The 13,534-nt window shown below is 39.5% G+C and overlaps 1 protein-coding gene and 1 pseudogene across 1 annotated transcript; one reads left to right on the top strand and one right to left on the bottom strand.

The window, feature by feature from the left end:
* Positions 1 to 203: 203 nt before the first annotated feature.
* On the bottom strand, positions 204 to 3,868 carry LOC115797231 (Fc receptor-like B; annotated as a pseudogene).
* A 6,734-nt stretch (positions 3,869 to 10,602) lies between these two features.
* Positions 10,603 to 12,066, top strand: LOC115796618 (Fc receptor-like protein 3). Its single transcript, XM_030752983.1, is given in 3 exon segments — positions 10,603 to 10,633; positions 11,158 to 11,418; positions 11,498 to 12,066. Coding segments are annotated over 3 exon segments (861 nt in total).
* Positions 12,067 to 13,534: the final 1,468 nt, after the last annotated feature.

Here is a 13,534-nt window from a genome sequence, read left to right as displayed (position 1 = left end):
CCAATTAGTAGGTGACCTCCTCTACCTCTTGAGCAAAAGTAAAATAAAATGTTTAAGTGACTTTAATGAAAACTAAAATGGCATAGTAAATAAAATGAAGTCATGCAAAATAAATAACCCAGAGACATATTTTATATTTTTTATTTCATAAGCCCCAAACCACTGTTGATACACATAATTTAAACTTTATCTACAGGGAATAATGTAAAAATGAAAATGGTTAAGTTGTCTCTGAGGCAGGAAGAACAAAGTAAAGCATTAAATTATTTAAAGGTCAAGCCTCTAGGACACTTTAGCACCAAAGATCAGCTCAGCTCAGAAGTGATGCTCTGTGGTGACAACAGTGATGTCATCTTCATAATTATTCTCTAATCCAGGTTCAGGCTGGGCACGCAGGGTCTTTACCATGTGACCTACAGTCAAAAAAGTACAGAAAGAAAAGGATAAAATGTATCAGCTGCAAACACATGAAGAGTTCAGAGAGCGTATCGATTGATCAGTGAATGATTCAGAGTGTTACCTGTGGCTCTCTGACGATATAAAGACACCATGAGGAGAGTGGAGGTGATGTAGGGACAGAACACCACCAGGTGCCATATCAGTCTGAACACAAGCTGGAGGGAGGAGTCAGGAGACAGAGTTGGGTCAGGGGGCGATGCAGTGATTGTAGGTTGACCTGCAGAGAGAATCCCACCTGTTCAGATGTGGATAAATTAAAAAAATACATCAGAGTGAAGCTCCTCACCTGTCACAGTGATCCAGCTGGATGGAGACTCTCCATGGCCTCTGATGTCACACTTGTAGAGGCCTTCATCAGACCTGGAAACATGCTGGATGGTCATGTGACCTGTAGGCTGCTTCCTGATGAGGGAGCCATCTTTATAGAAAGCAGCTGGGAGGTTGGAGGCAGTGGTCTTTGTTTTACAGAGCAGAGTGACGTCATCTCCCTCCATCACAGGGAGGACAGGACTCTGCAGGATCACTGATCCACCTCAACACAGAGACAAACTACAGCATTTCATCCATTTACACACAGCTTCATCAACACTAACTCCACACACTGATCCATAGGTACAGGTTTAAGGGGGTGGACAGGACACAAATCAGCATTATTCATTAGTATCACCGTCTTTTTCAGCCAGTGATGTTCACGAGAACAGTCTGAGGTTGGTGAAAGCTTTGAATCAAGCAAGAGAGTCTAAGGAACTTGATCTAAATCAGCTGGATATGTCATGATGCACGGTACCTAACCGTAGTTCTGAATGTTGGGAGTCTATCTCAGCTGTCACCAGCCTGTCATAGAGCTAACACAGAGAGACAGACAACCATTCACACTAACATTCATGCTCTCATTCACACCTATGGGCAATTTAGAGTTTCCAGTTAATCTAACCCCAGTAAGTGCATGTCTTTGGACTGTGGGAGGAAACCCGAGTACCCGGAGAAAACCCATGCAGACACCGGGAGAACATGCAAACTCCACACAGAAAGGCCGTGGAGTTTGCAGGGTGGCACAGTGGTCAGCACTGTTGCCTCCTAACTGTAAGGTCTCGGTTCAGATCCACCTGGGCCTTTCCGTGTGGATGATTTAAACTGAGTTGAACTATTATCTATCCTTTAAACCAATATGAATTTTTAAAGTTTACTCAAAAGGCACTATTTCATATTTTCTCCAGTAAAGCATCCAGGGTATCAATGCCTCTATACTCTAGACGTTAAGTTGGTGCTGTTTAATGAAACTACGACATACAGTAGCTCTTGATGCACAAAGTAGGAAAGAAAAGTATGCGAGAACAGAAACAGAAACAGGATTTTTAACTTAAATGTTATGAGGGCTCAAATATTCTGTAAAGATAAGGTGACTCAAAAAGTGCCATTTTCCTTCTGACTTCTATGGATTTCAAAGACCTGTAACTCTGACAGTATTCAAAGTGCTAAAGTTACTGTACAAAAACAAGCAGCTGATTCAGAGGAGGTCTCTGTCATGTTTTCTTCAACACAGGGGCTCCTTTCCTCGTTCCTGAGAGTCTCAGTGGATTATATTTCAGTACATGTTGAATCATTTTTTGTTCCTTTAGATCAGCGATTCTCAAAGTGTTTAGACGCGCCCCACTTGTGGAACAAAGATGCGCACGTTTTGTGTGCACAGCACTCTCGTACCACATCACAAAGGGGTCACGTTGCCACAAAGGGGTTGCTTCGCAACCAAGAGGACTCCCTCCTCCCCTTGAGCTGGGGCATGAAAATATTTCTTCCTGTGAAGTGGGGCACGGGGGAAAAAGACTGAGATAAACAGACACTTTGATCATGAACTGGTGCAGAAAAAGGTACAAACTGGTGTGTGAACTTCACCGGACAACAGACGCAGGCCGTGTCTGATACTCCAAACGTCTTCAGTGAGGCCATCCAGACCCCAGGCTTCCTGTACCTCCCGTCAAATGTTAAATAATAACAATAAAATTATAACCTGCACTCATGTGCCGAGCTTACCACTGACTGTCAGGTTGACGATCTCGCTGGTTGCCCTCTCTCTGGACTCACACCAGTAAACTCCGCTGTCCAACGGGTCAATGTATCTGATGTTACAGGAAGAACCAGCTGCTTTTCCCCACCCGGTTCCGCACCGAGTCCTGGCTTCAAAGGTTGTGTTTCTCAGAATCCACCCGCCAGAGCTGTTGCTTTCCTCTTCACACTTCAGAAACACAAAGTCTCCATAAAACAGCTGAGAGCTGTTGGGACTCACACTCAGATGAAGAGCTGAGAAACACAATGAGCGATTCTGTTATAAATGAGCACGAGGCACTTATTTTTAGTCTATTTCAGGGGTGGAGGAGAACAGGATGGAAGCATGCAGCTGGAGACGATCGAGTCTGAAGGTGTTTTTAATTATTTGTATGAGATCCCTGGTTTGCTTTATACTTGTGTTGTTTCATGTCTATTTTCTGTTTAAGTATATTTAAACTTGCTTTCAGTTTCTAGTGCTTTGGTTTAGTTTCTCCTTCTTCATTTTACTTATGTTTTATTATTTTATGTTCCCTGTCTTAACTGTCATCTTATCTTACATTTTGTGCTATTTTATTTATTTTACATGTACAGCACTTTGGTTAACCGCTGTTGATTTTAAATGTGCTTTAGAAATAAACTTGACTTGACGTGTGTAGTCCTCTGTGTTTAGTTCATTCATGTGTCTTTGGTTTCTCTTCTTAATCGCTCGCTGTTTTATTTTGTGAGCTGTTGTTCTTTGTGCTACAGTCTACAGATGGGTCCAAACCCAGCAGCTTCTTCTGCTCTTTATTCGAGTCACTTCAGCCTGTGGTTGCTGTAATTTCATTTGAACAACACAATCATAATATCTAAAAACTCCTTAACATGTGACTTTTACTGTATGTGCAGAACAGGCTTTAATGTTAAAAGTTAGTTTGTCCTGTAACACGTCCACTAACCTTGGTTTGTCATGCAGCACAGCAGCGAGGTCACAACTGAAATGAAATCACAAGATTTTTGGACAAAGTGAGAAAGTTTCAACATGTTTCAGTGATTTTTTTTTGGCTTAAAACACCAAAGATCAGCTGAAAGGAAGAGTGGAAAAAAGCAGATGACACTGAGTGATAAACAGAAAGTGTTTACAGGACAGGATGTACATTACAGACGTGGGTGAGAATGTTATTCATCACTGCTGTGGTCTGACTGCAGCGCCAATCTGTCATTTTAAAAACATTTAATTAAGTAAAAGTTGAATTTAGAAACTTTGTGTCATCCTTATGAGTTGAATTTTATCCCCTTGAGCTGCTCTTCTCCAGCATGCTGTAACTGTAGATAAAAAGAGCTTTTTGTACTTACAGAGCAGTAGAAGAGATGTTTGAACCATCGTGTCACACAGAGAAGTGAGCAGTCACACCCACACCTCCTTCCTCTGGGCTAGGACCTTTGTGGCTTTGTCTAAAGTACAGACAGGAAACCCGATCTCTCACTAAAATTCTCAACATATGTATATGTTATGAAACAATCATCATTTTAGGCCGCAAACACTCTCAGACACTCAGAAAGTGGCAAAGCGGACACGCTGCTGTAACTTACAGAGAAGAATCCCTTCATGTCTCTGCCCGACTGAAACGAGATCATTCAGCAAATGCATCCTGGTTTTTGATGTGATTAAAGTAAGTTGTTTACCACTGAATCAGTTCTATAGCTGGTAAAGGGGGCCCAATTTTATGTTTATTATTATGCGGCATTACTGGGGTTAGATTAACTGGTGATTCTAAATTGCCCATAGGTGTAAGTGGTTTTCTGTGTCTCTGTGTTAGCCCTGGGACAGGCTGGTGACCTGCCTCTCGCCCTGTGACAGGTGGGATAGACTCCTGTTCCCCCGCGACCCTGAACAGGATAAGCAGAAAAGAATGGATGGATGGATGTGTAAGTAGCTTTAAATGTAAATTTAACAGGTTCTCACAAAAACGTTAAAGTTTTTAGAGCTGCTGTGTGTGGGCTCAACTGTGACAGTACGAATATGCACCACTCCTGTCATGGCTTATTTCTTTTGTGAAACGGCAAAGCGGGAGGAGCCAAATGTCCCCATGTTACAGCTGTCCAGACCTTTGCTGCACACATCTGTGGATAGTTTATTTATAAAGTGAAATTATAACAAAATGTGAAATTGGCCAATTCAGCCACCAGATCAGTGAGTTTGGGTGAATTTACTGGCTTTATCTACTCAACCTCTTGATTTTTTTTACATTTTCAGGTGTTTTCAGTCCCATATGCACATCCACATGCACAGATCCTCAGAATCAGAACATAACAACATATTGCACATGTACATGCCATTAATCACATAAAAATACATTATTTTATTAAAGCTAATCATAATTAACATCTATAGAGCCTTTTTTTTTCCTCCTCTATATGCAAGTCCCACCTATTCTACAGGCTATCCCTGGGAAAGCAATATTAATTGACATTACTCACATTAATGAGACGAAATCAGATTTTTTTTCAAACATTTGTGACAGATAGATAATCACACTTTCATTTATATAGTTAAAAAGGATAATATTTTATAAAATTGCCTCTTTTTTTCCTTTAGCAATAATATACCACGTGACAAGTGTAACAAAACATATTCATATACAAGAATATTATCTAAGAAGAACAGTATGTTTTGTGTCTTTTAATTACGTTTTGGTAATTATCCCTTGATTTTATTACCAATTCATTGTTAGCCGTCAGGTCCTGTCACATTGGGCTGAGGCGACCGGGTCTAACGGTCAGCCTGACAAATTCAAACTGCGGTGACAGTCAGAGAGACATGACCTCCCTAAGGGGCCCCAGCTGTCTTCATTCACTCCGAATACAATATTAATTTATGATTCAGTTTTAAACCAACAAAATAACTGATACTAACCAGGGAAAACAAAGAGGAGTTATCACAGGTGTAACAACTTGTGATAGATCCCAGGGTAGATACTGTTTTGGGCCCTTATTAGCACCGTGCTGTACCGAAGCAAACACAGCGTCTCACATTCTCTCTCTTTCTTTAGTTCTCTCTGGGTGTGTGGAGCACATAATAATGAGTAAATATAAACAACTAAATGCTACTAGTCTGTAATGTAATGCCCACCAGCATCACATTATTTCTTTTGTTTACTTTTGAGTTAGCAGCCTAGAGCAGCCTCCACCTCCACGGACTGTGATTTCACCAAGTCAGTTGTGCGTGGCTCAGAGTTGGGACACCAGCTGTAGTGTTAGTGTAGCGGGTTGGAAGAAATTAGAAATTAGTTACAGTATTAATGCTTTATAACCCGTCATCTTGGTGTTAGACATTGTTATTGAAATAAACCTGGTCGCTGCCATTCCCAGAGTCATGCTTGACATGCTGGTTTGTAGGACACCAGTAATGGAGGCTGAAATCTGCTGTCTTGGATTTTTTTTTTTTTTTTTGTAGTTAACTGATGAATGCTGTGTCTGACAGGGCTCACTGTCAAGCTGTCAATGCTAAGTGTAGTGTACATAGCAGAAGTCTAGAGACCGTGTAGAAAACATGTAGAAAATATAGTTTGCCCTTGTAGAGCTACCTTTACTGTACAGTCTGCATATTTGCAGACTGTACAGTAAAGGTAGACTCATAAAGCCACAGTAGCTGGAATCCAAGTTTTCAACGTGCATATATGAGGTGAACATACATTTATCGTCTAATGTTTGAACTGTACCAAAGGTCTAAAACTGATTGCAGCGATACACTGTTAACTTAGATGAAAGTAGGACTAGTTAGCTAGATCATTTAGGAGAAAAGGGATGGGGCCAATATATTGAGCAGAAGATCCCAAATCTGAGCAAGATACACTGTTTACATATTTTATTTAATAAGCTTTATTTAACTTTTATAATTTTTTTCTTTTAGATATTTTCACTCTTCTTCGACTGATGTGAAGTTGTCTATTGCATTTACATTTTTTACAGCCTAATGTTCAAACATATATTTTATCCTAAATTTCAACATTGAAATGATGTAGCACGTAAGGGCAAAGGAAAACACGGCGTGTTTGCGAAGCGCTCCCTACACCAGTTGTATTTATTGTTTATTCCAGGGCTAGTTTGTGTGGCTAATATTCAATAAACTTCTTGAACGTAGTTGAATCAGTCTGTATATTTGCACAATATTTGCTAAATATCAGTAACTTGTTCTGGTTTTATGTAGGTTGAAATATTACAAAGGCGCTGTTGATCTTAAATTATGATTTCAGCATTTGTTTCAGTAAAGATGCAAAGTGATAAAGGGTCAACATCAGAGTTCAGTGCTGATTCTATAAAAGCTGGTTTGACAGTGGTGTTGATTTAACATAATTTGAGCTTGTAGAGCTTCACTGGCTTAGATTTAACAAAAGAGATTCTTATTGTGAAACGCAGACATGTAACTGAAATTGTAGCTACTTTATGATAACATATGTTTGTAGTTATTGCCAACAACTTGTGGATACTGAAACCTGTGTGAAAGCAGTGTGTGTTACTTATTGAATCCAGCAGAGGGCAGTGTTTGAATGTGATGAACATCTGAATGGTCAGTTTATATTCTCTGCTGTGATCCGCGGATTTAGGCTTTTAATTTTATTTTGTTAGTGTTGCTCATGAAGATAATATTATAACAGATTCATTACAAACATCCCTTTTTAGAACATTACAACACACACATTCAAACTTTAAACAACATTAGGCCATTTATTCATGACCACATTCTTCAACACTACATGCTTCTTAACCTCACTGAGGTGCGGGATATGTGTCATATTTAAAGTGTGTGGAAATTACCAAAAATAGTCACTTGCCCTGTAAAGGTTTAAGAGGTAGTGGGAAACAGTATTATCCACTATAACATTATCTAAGGCAGAGCTCTTCAACTCCAGGCCTCGAGAGCCCCTATCCTGCAGGTTTTAGATGTGTCCCTGATCCAACACACCTGAATTAAATGGCTGAATTACCTCCTCAGTATGCAGTCAAGTTCTCCAGAGTCCTGCTAATGACTTCTATGTTTGACTCAGGTGTGTTGAAGCAGAGACACATCTAAAACCTGCAGGACACTGAACCTCGAGGCCTGGAGTTGAAGAGCACTGATCTAAGGTGAACTTACCTGCTAACAGACCAACTGCGTAATATCATGACTAGGCATGTTCCTGGCGACTAATTTCATTGTCAACTAAACAAGGAAAAAAAATTAGACTAACCGACTAGTCTAAAACTACAAAACTCTCAGATATCAAATTTAATTTTATGCCTGTTTAATGTCAAAAACTGTCTAAACAAAGGCATTTGAAAATCATGAATCACAGTCTTCTATGATGAATAGCACTTTAAATGCTGCTTAACTAGACAAAATACCTATTTGAGATATCTCTAATTACATTCTGACTAGTCAAAATGAGGTCAGATTTACCATTGAGTTGAATGGAGGCTTCAATTCAAGATATCTTCAGTAAATTACTGACTATCTGAAACACACATTTCAGATATCTACAATTCAATTATGATAGTCCTAAAGTGAATTCGAGATATCTTGTTTTTTATTCTGACTAGTCATAATTCTAATTAAAGATATCTTAAATGTATTTTTAGATAGGCAATAAACAGTTTTCACTAGTGCAAATTAAATTCTAGATAATGACTAGGCAAAACTAAATCAGAGATGTCTAGAACTGCAATTTTGACTAGTCAAAATGCCTTTTAAGATATCTCCAAATGAATTACAGATATCTTGAATTAGACGGCTTTTCTATTTAAGATATCTTAAATTAACATTCTGACTAGTCAGAATGACGTTTGAAATATCTTGAATTACGGAGCATTTTGTCAGAATGTTCATGAGGCAGTTTGTTACAACGGCCATAAAAGCAGAGATTCTGTGCAGATTTCTTAAGTACACGACTCTCGCGCTCTCCGCATATCCCATACTGAGGAGCTCTTTCCATATTGTTGCATTGTATTTCAAGTTTGTCCACAATGGCCAGCGCCATTGCAGCCACATGAAATTCTACACAGGCAATTGTTTGGACAGCTCAGTACAGCACAAGGGGGATTACCCGCAGTTGCTTAATTCAGATATCTAAAACGTAATTTTGACTAGTCATAATTACGTTGAGATATCTTAAATTGTAATCACGGATGTGTGACCAGTCAAATGACGAATCCGGTGAAGTCATTTCAGATATCTCGAAAGGAATTTTGACTTGTCAAAATGTAATTGAAGATATCTTGAATTATTATTCTTACTAGTCAGAATGTAATTGTGGATATCTTAAATTACCATTCTGGATAGTCAAAATGTAGTTTTGTCTAGTCAAAATGCAGTTTTAGATATCTTACAGAGAGTCAGACAAACGGATTTTATGTTAAAACGGCCTGCCATAAGCTGTGTACATAGGTGACTGTATGCCTCCTTGTAACAACTTTTTTATGAAACAGGAAAGTGAGGAAAGCCACATCCCTCCATCAAAGCTGGTTACCCATCTAGTCTTTATTACCTGTAGCTACAGCTAACCTAGCTTAATGAATCTGGTGATTTAGCTGATAATGTAAGAATGTAAATAAACAGGTGAGTCCTGGGATAAATTTCCCAACCTTTTCTAGTCAAGACAGTATTTTGGTATCTAAGCTTGCAATTCATCCATGTTAGCAGGCACGTGAGCTTCAGCTAACATTTGCAGGAAATAAAAACTTGGGGGCTCTGATTGAGTGTGAAAACTAAATAATCTCTCAAAGAATCACTGATTGTGACCATAGTTTCCTCTTGTATTGCAATTTAGCTAGATGAGCTTGATTTGAGAAAACTGGCATTTTTCTGGCAAATGTTACTTACCTGCTACCACAAACAGATTACTTAATGCCCAATGTAGCGGCTAATTAGGAGCCTAAGCTTGCTTCGTCACCAAGGCTGTTCCTAGCAAAATGCTATCTGAAGCCACATTATTATGTATATATATATATATATATATATAAAATCAGGGTCTCCAGTTATTTGATAGAAATATTGATAATATCGATACAAACATTGGTATTATATTGATCAATACCGGTGTATTGTCGCTTTCCCCTCCAATTAAGAGGAGTTAGTGAAATGTCAAAAAAGTAAATTAAAGGGCCAAATTGTCCAACATTTTTTATATCAAGCGTAAATGTTTTATAATGTTGTGGAGTGATAATTTTGTACAGCTTGTATCCAGAAAATTAACCCAGAAAATTAGTGAATTAAGGGATATTTTTTACTAAACAAAACACAAACAGATGAGTTATAAAAATAAACCCCCCCAACTCTGTTACTGGATGGGGGGGGGGGGTGTTACTATAATGATCCAATGTTACGTTGGACATCTTAAATCGACAAACAAACTTCTGAACACTCAAGCAGCTGAAGTCCTTTCTTTCAAAACTAAAGCAGATGGTCTCCCAGATTTCAAACACTTAGCATTAAAAGAACCTTAAAATGTGTGGCTGACAGTAAATTCAAAATGAGAGGAGGCTAAATTAAAAATAAATATGTTTCTGATATACGGGAAAACTCTTGATAGAAATCGCTGTGCACTCTGTGTGCGGTCCCGAGGACTGAGACTCATTTTGGTCAAGTGAGCAGTCACCTGAGGGCTAAAGTCAAGACAACCGGAGCTCAAATTTTCTTGTGGATCTACAGAAAAACAGCCTTGGATTGGTGGTTTCTGTTAGGGAAGGGTTCATCTGACTGTACAAACTGCCCCTGTTTCTATATAAGGAAGAAAGCTGTGCAGACTGCTGGGTGAGTAATGAAGCAATTTGGCCTTAACCCTATGAAGAGGGGAGGGTGTTTTTGGCACTTCCACATTAGCTTCATTTTTCATCCTCAGAAGGTTTTAAGACATTGAATGAGATCACCAGTTTCACTTCCTCCATCTATGTTTGGTTGTGTGATTTTTACTAGCATCAAAAAAGAGACTCCTTTAGAGCTCCTTCGCCTCCACCAAGTCGTAATGGTATTTTATCCTGATAATAAGGCACATGAATCCTGTTTTTTCAGTAGATTATAATCTCACATAATCACGGTGTGAACAGGAAGCAGGTGGATTAAACTCCACACGAAACCACAGAATGAAGCAAACGTCTCTTCAGCAGCTGCTCTGTAAGTAAAATCTGTAAATTATCAAATGACTTCACGAGTGTGAACAGTGAAGCCAGTTGTGTTTGTTTTTAATCAGTTCTAAACAACCTTTAACCCACCACAGGTATTAATAAACACTTTTTAGTTCAATGTATCCAATAATTTTTACACTCCATGGTGGTTTTTCATCCTAAAAATGAAAGATTCTCATGTTTGAGTTTTGTGTGAATGTTTCTCTTGTGGTCACAGATCACAGTTGTGTGTCATTTCCCCTCAGGGCTCATCACAGCGCTGTGCTGCACACTGACTCAAGGTTGGTACGTCAGTGGCGAGCCAAATGTGTTCAAACTCTTTGTGTAGAAAATGTTTATTGTCCCTCAGAGGCTGCAGTGTTGTTGTTGTCTGGACTTTATACTTCAGTTTCAGTTACAGTCCACTCAGCAAATATTCCTTATTTCTCTTCATTTGGAGTGAACGACCTAAAATGTGTCAAAGAGTTAATTCTACGCTAAACTAAACGAATCATGAAACTCTCCTTCATCCAGCTCGTCTGACTGTGAGTCCCAGCAGCTCGCAGATGTTTGAAGGAGACTTTGTGTCTCTGAGCTGTGCTGAGGACGACGACTCTGCTGGATGGACTCTGAGGAGAAACACAAGCAAAGAAACCAGGACTCAGTGTGACAGCTGGGGGAGATGGTCTGGTTTTTCCTGCAGCTTCAGCTACATATTAACAGAAGACAGTGGAGTTTACTGGTGTGAGTCCAGAGAGGGTGCCATCAGTAACATGGTTAACCTCACAGTCTCTGGTAAGCTGAGTGTGTGGAGTTAGTGTTGATGAAGCTGTGTGTAAATGGATGAAATGCTGTAGTTTGTCTCTGTGTTGAGGTGGATCAGTGATCCTGCAGAGTCCTGTCCTCCCTGTGATGGAGGGAGATGACGTCACTCTGCTCTGTCAAACAAAGACCACTCCCTCCAACCTCCCAGCTGCTTTCTATAAAGATGGCTCCCTCATCAGGAAGCAGCCTACAGGTCACATGACCATCCAGCATGTTAACAGGTCTGATGAAGGCCTCTACAAGTGTTGCATCAGCGGTCATGGAGAGTCTCCATCCAGCTGGATCACTGTGACAGGTGAGGAGCTTCACTCTGATTTCACCTCTTATTTCATCCACATATTCACCTGAACAGGTGGGATTCTCTCTGCAGAAAAACCTACAACCACAGCTCCACCCACCCCTGCTGACCCGCCGTCTGACTCCTCCTCTCTCCACCTTGCAATCAGAGTGCTCCTCCACCTGGTGGCGTTCTTTCCATACTTGGTCTCCACTCACCTCATGGTGTCTTTATATCGACACACGGCCAAAGGTAACAGTCTTGGCTCAGCCCGACCTGCAGAGGCTGAGCAGGGACTGGAAAACTATGATGACATCATCAGTACTGTGCATCAGTTCTGAGATGACCTGGTTTCTGGTTTGATTCTCGTGTTTGAACCCATTGACTCCACTGCAGTCTGTCTGTTTGGCTCCTCAGGAACCACCCGGTTTGTTTTGAGCATGTTTCCTTCTGAGTTTACATTCATCCATTTAATCTTGTTGTATGTGTAACAGAGTTAGAAATGCATCACTGTGTAGCTGTTACTTCACATTTGTGAGCTTAACCACCTTCACATTGTTACACATTACACATCTGCTGTTTCATTACATTTTGTTAATTTAACCATCACATTTTTTTCTGGTGACTGGCTGACATTTCTGGCCGAACAATACGAGCAGCCTTTTCCGTGGCGTATCCTTGATCGTTACTTATTTAGGTATACTAAAACAGGTGATTTTTTTCCTTTGTCTTTGACACAGGAGCCAAACAAAATGCAATTTTAATTGCATTTTGTTTGGCTCCACACCTGATACACTGTACTTTTGTAAATTCTACTGATACAAAGTATATTTCCACATAATAGCTGTAGATTATATTGCATCATGACAATTTTATATGCTGTCACACTGTGTATATTAATCAGCCTTAATAGTATGTAAATGATCACAGGCTGTGTGCATAGTATCAGTTTAATGGTGTGATGCTTCAAATCTGATTTCTGTGACCAACATTAGCCACCAAAAACACATCAGCTTCCAACACTTTAATCAAACATTTTTTTTATTGATTTGTGTCTGCTTTCAAAATATTATAACAGACATGTTGTCCAGTATAAAAAAATGTGCTCTTCATATGAGAATAATTCACATATAGTGTCTGAAATCCACCTGTCTGATTGCATCATGATGTAAATATAACATTATTACAATGAAAGTACGGTATAAAGCAAGATAACAGTAACTTTGCAGCCTATTCAGTGTTTTTAAAACACTGATGGTGAAAAGCTTTTTTCAAGACCTTAAAACACTGCAGAAGCCGACAGATCACAGTTTTCATCTGTGGGAAAAACCCTCTGAAATAATATTGATTGCTTTGTAGCTGACAGTTGGTCACTATCAGAAGTTCTGATTGTGAAGGCAATCCTCTAATGTTGTTACTCCCCCCTGATATTCATCACACCTGTTGGTAGTCGTTTCAAACTCAGGACACGCGCGCCTCAAACAGCCACTGATTTTTTTTCTTTTTTTTGCACCTTGTTTCTTGAAGCCACTAAATGTCATTGACATTCAGCAGAAAACATTGTACGCTGTCATTTTTCAGTGCCACATTATTCTAGCTCATAATTCTGAGAGCTGCATTTAAATGAACCAGTTTTGTTTTATTAGCAACTTGTTTCACGTGTAAATGAACTGCAGGCGGTCCTAAATTTACAGTACGTTCAGTTATAAACGTCAAACCGAATGCAACAGCAGAGCTGCACAGTACTGCTTAACATGACATTCATTGGTTTTATTTCCATCCATCCATCCATTCACTTCCGCTTATCCT

Source organism: Archocentrus centrarchus, chromosome 18 (assembly GCF_007364275.1).
Source record: "Archocentrus centrarchus isolate MPI-CPG fArcCen1 chromosome 18, fArcCen1, whole genome shotgun sequence".
NCBI lineage: Eukaryota > Metazoa > Chordata > Actinopteri > Cichliformes > Cichlidae > Archocentrus > Archocentrus centrarchus.
The sequence above is the reverse complement of the archived record's forward strand: the minus strand, read 5'-3'. Positions and strand labels throughout refer to the sequence as shown.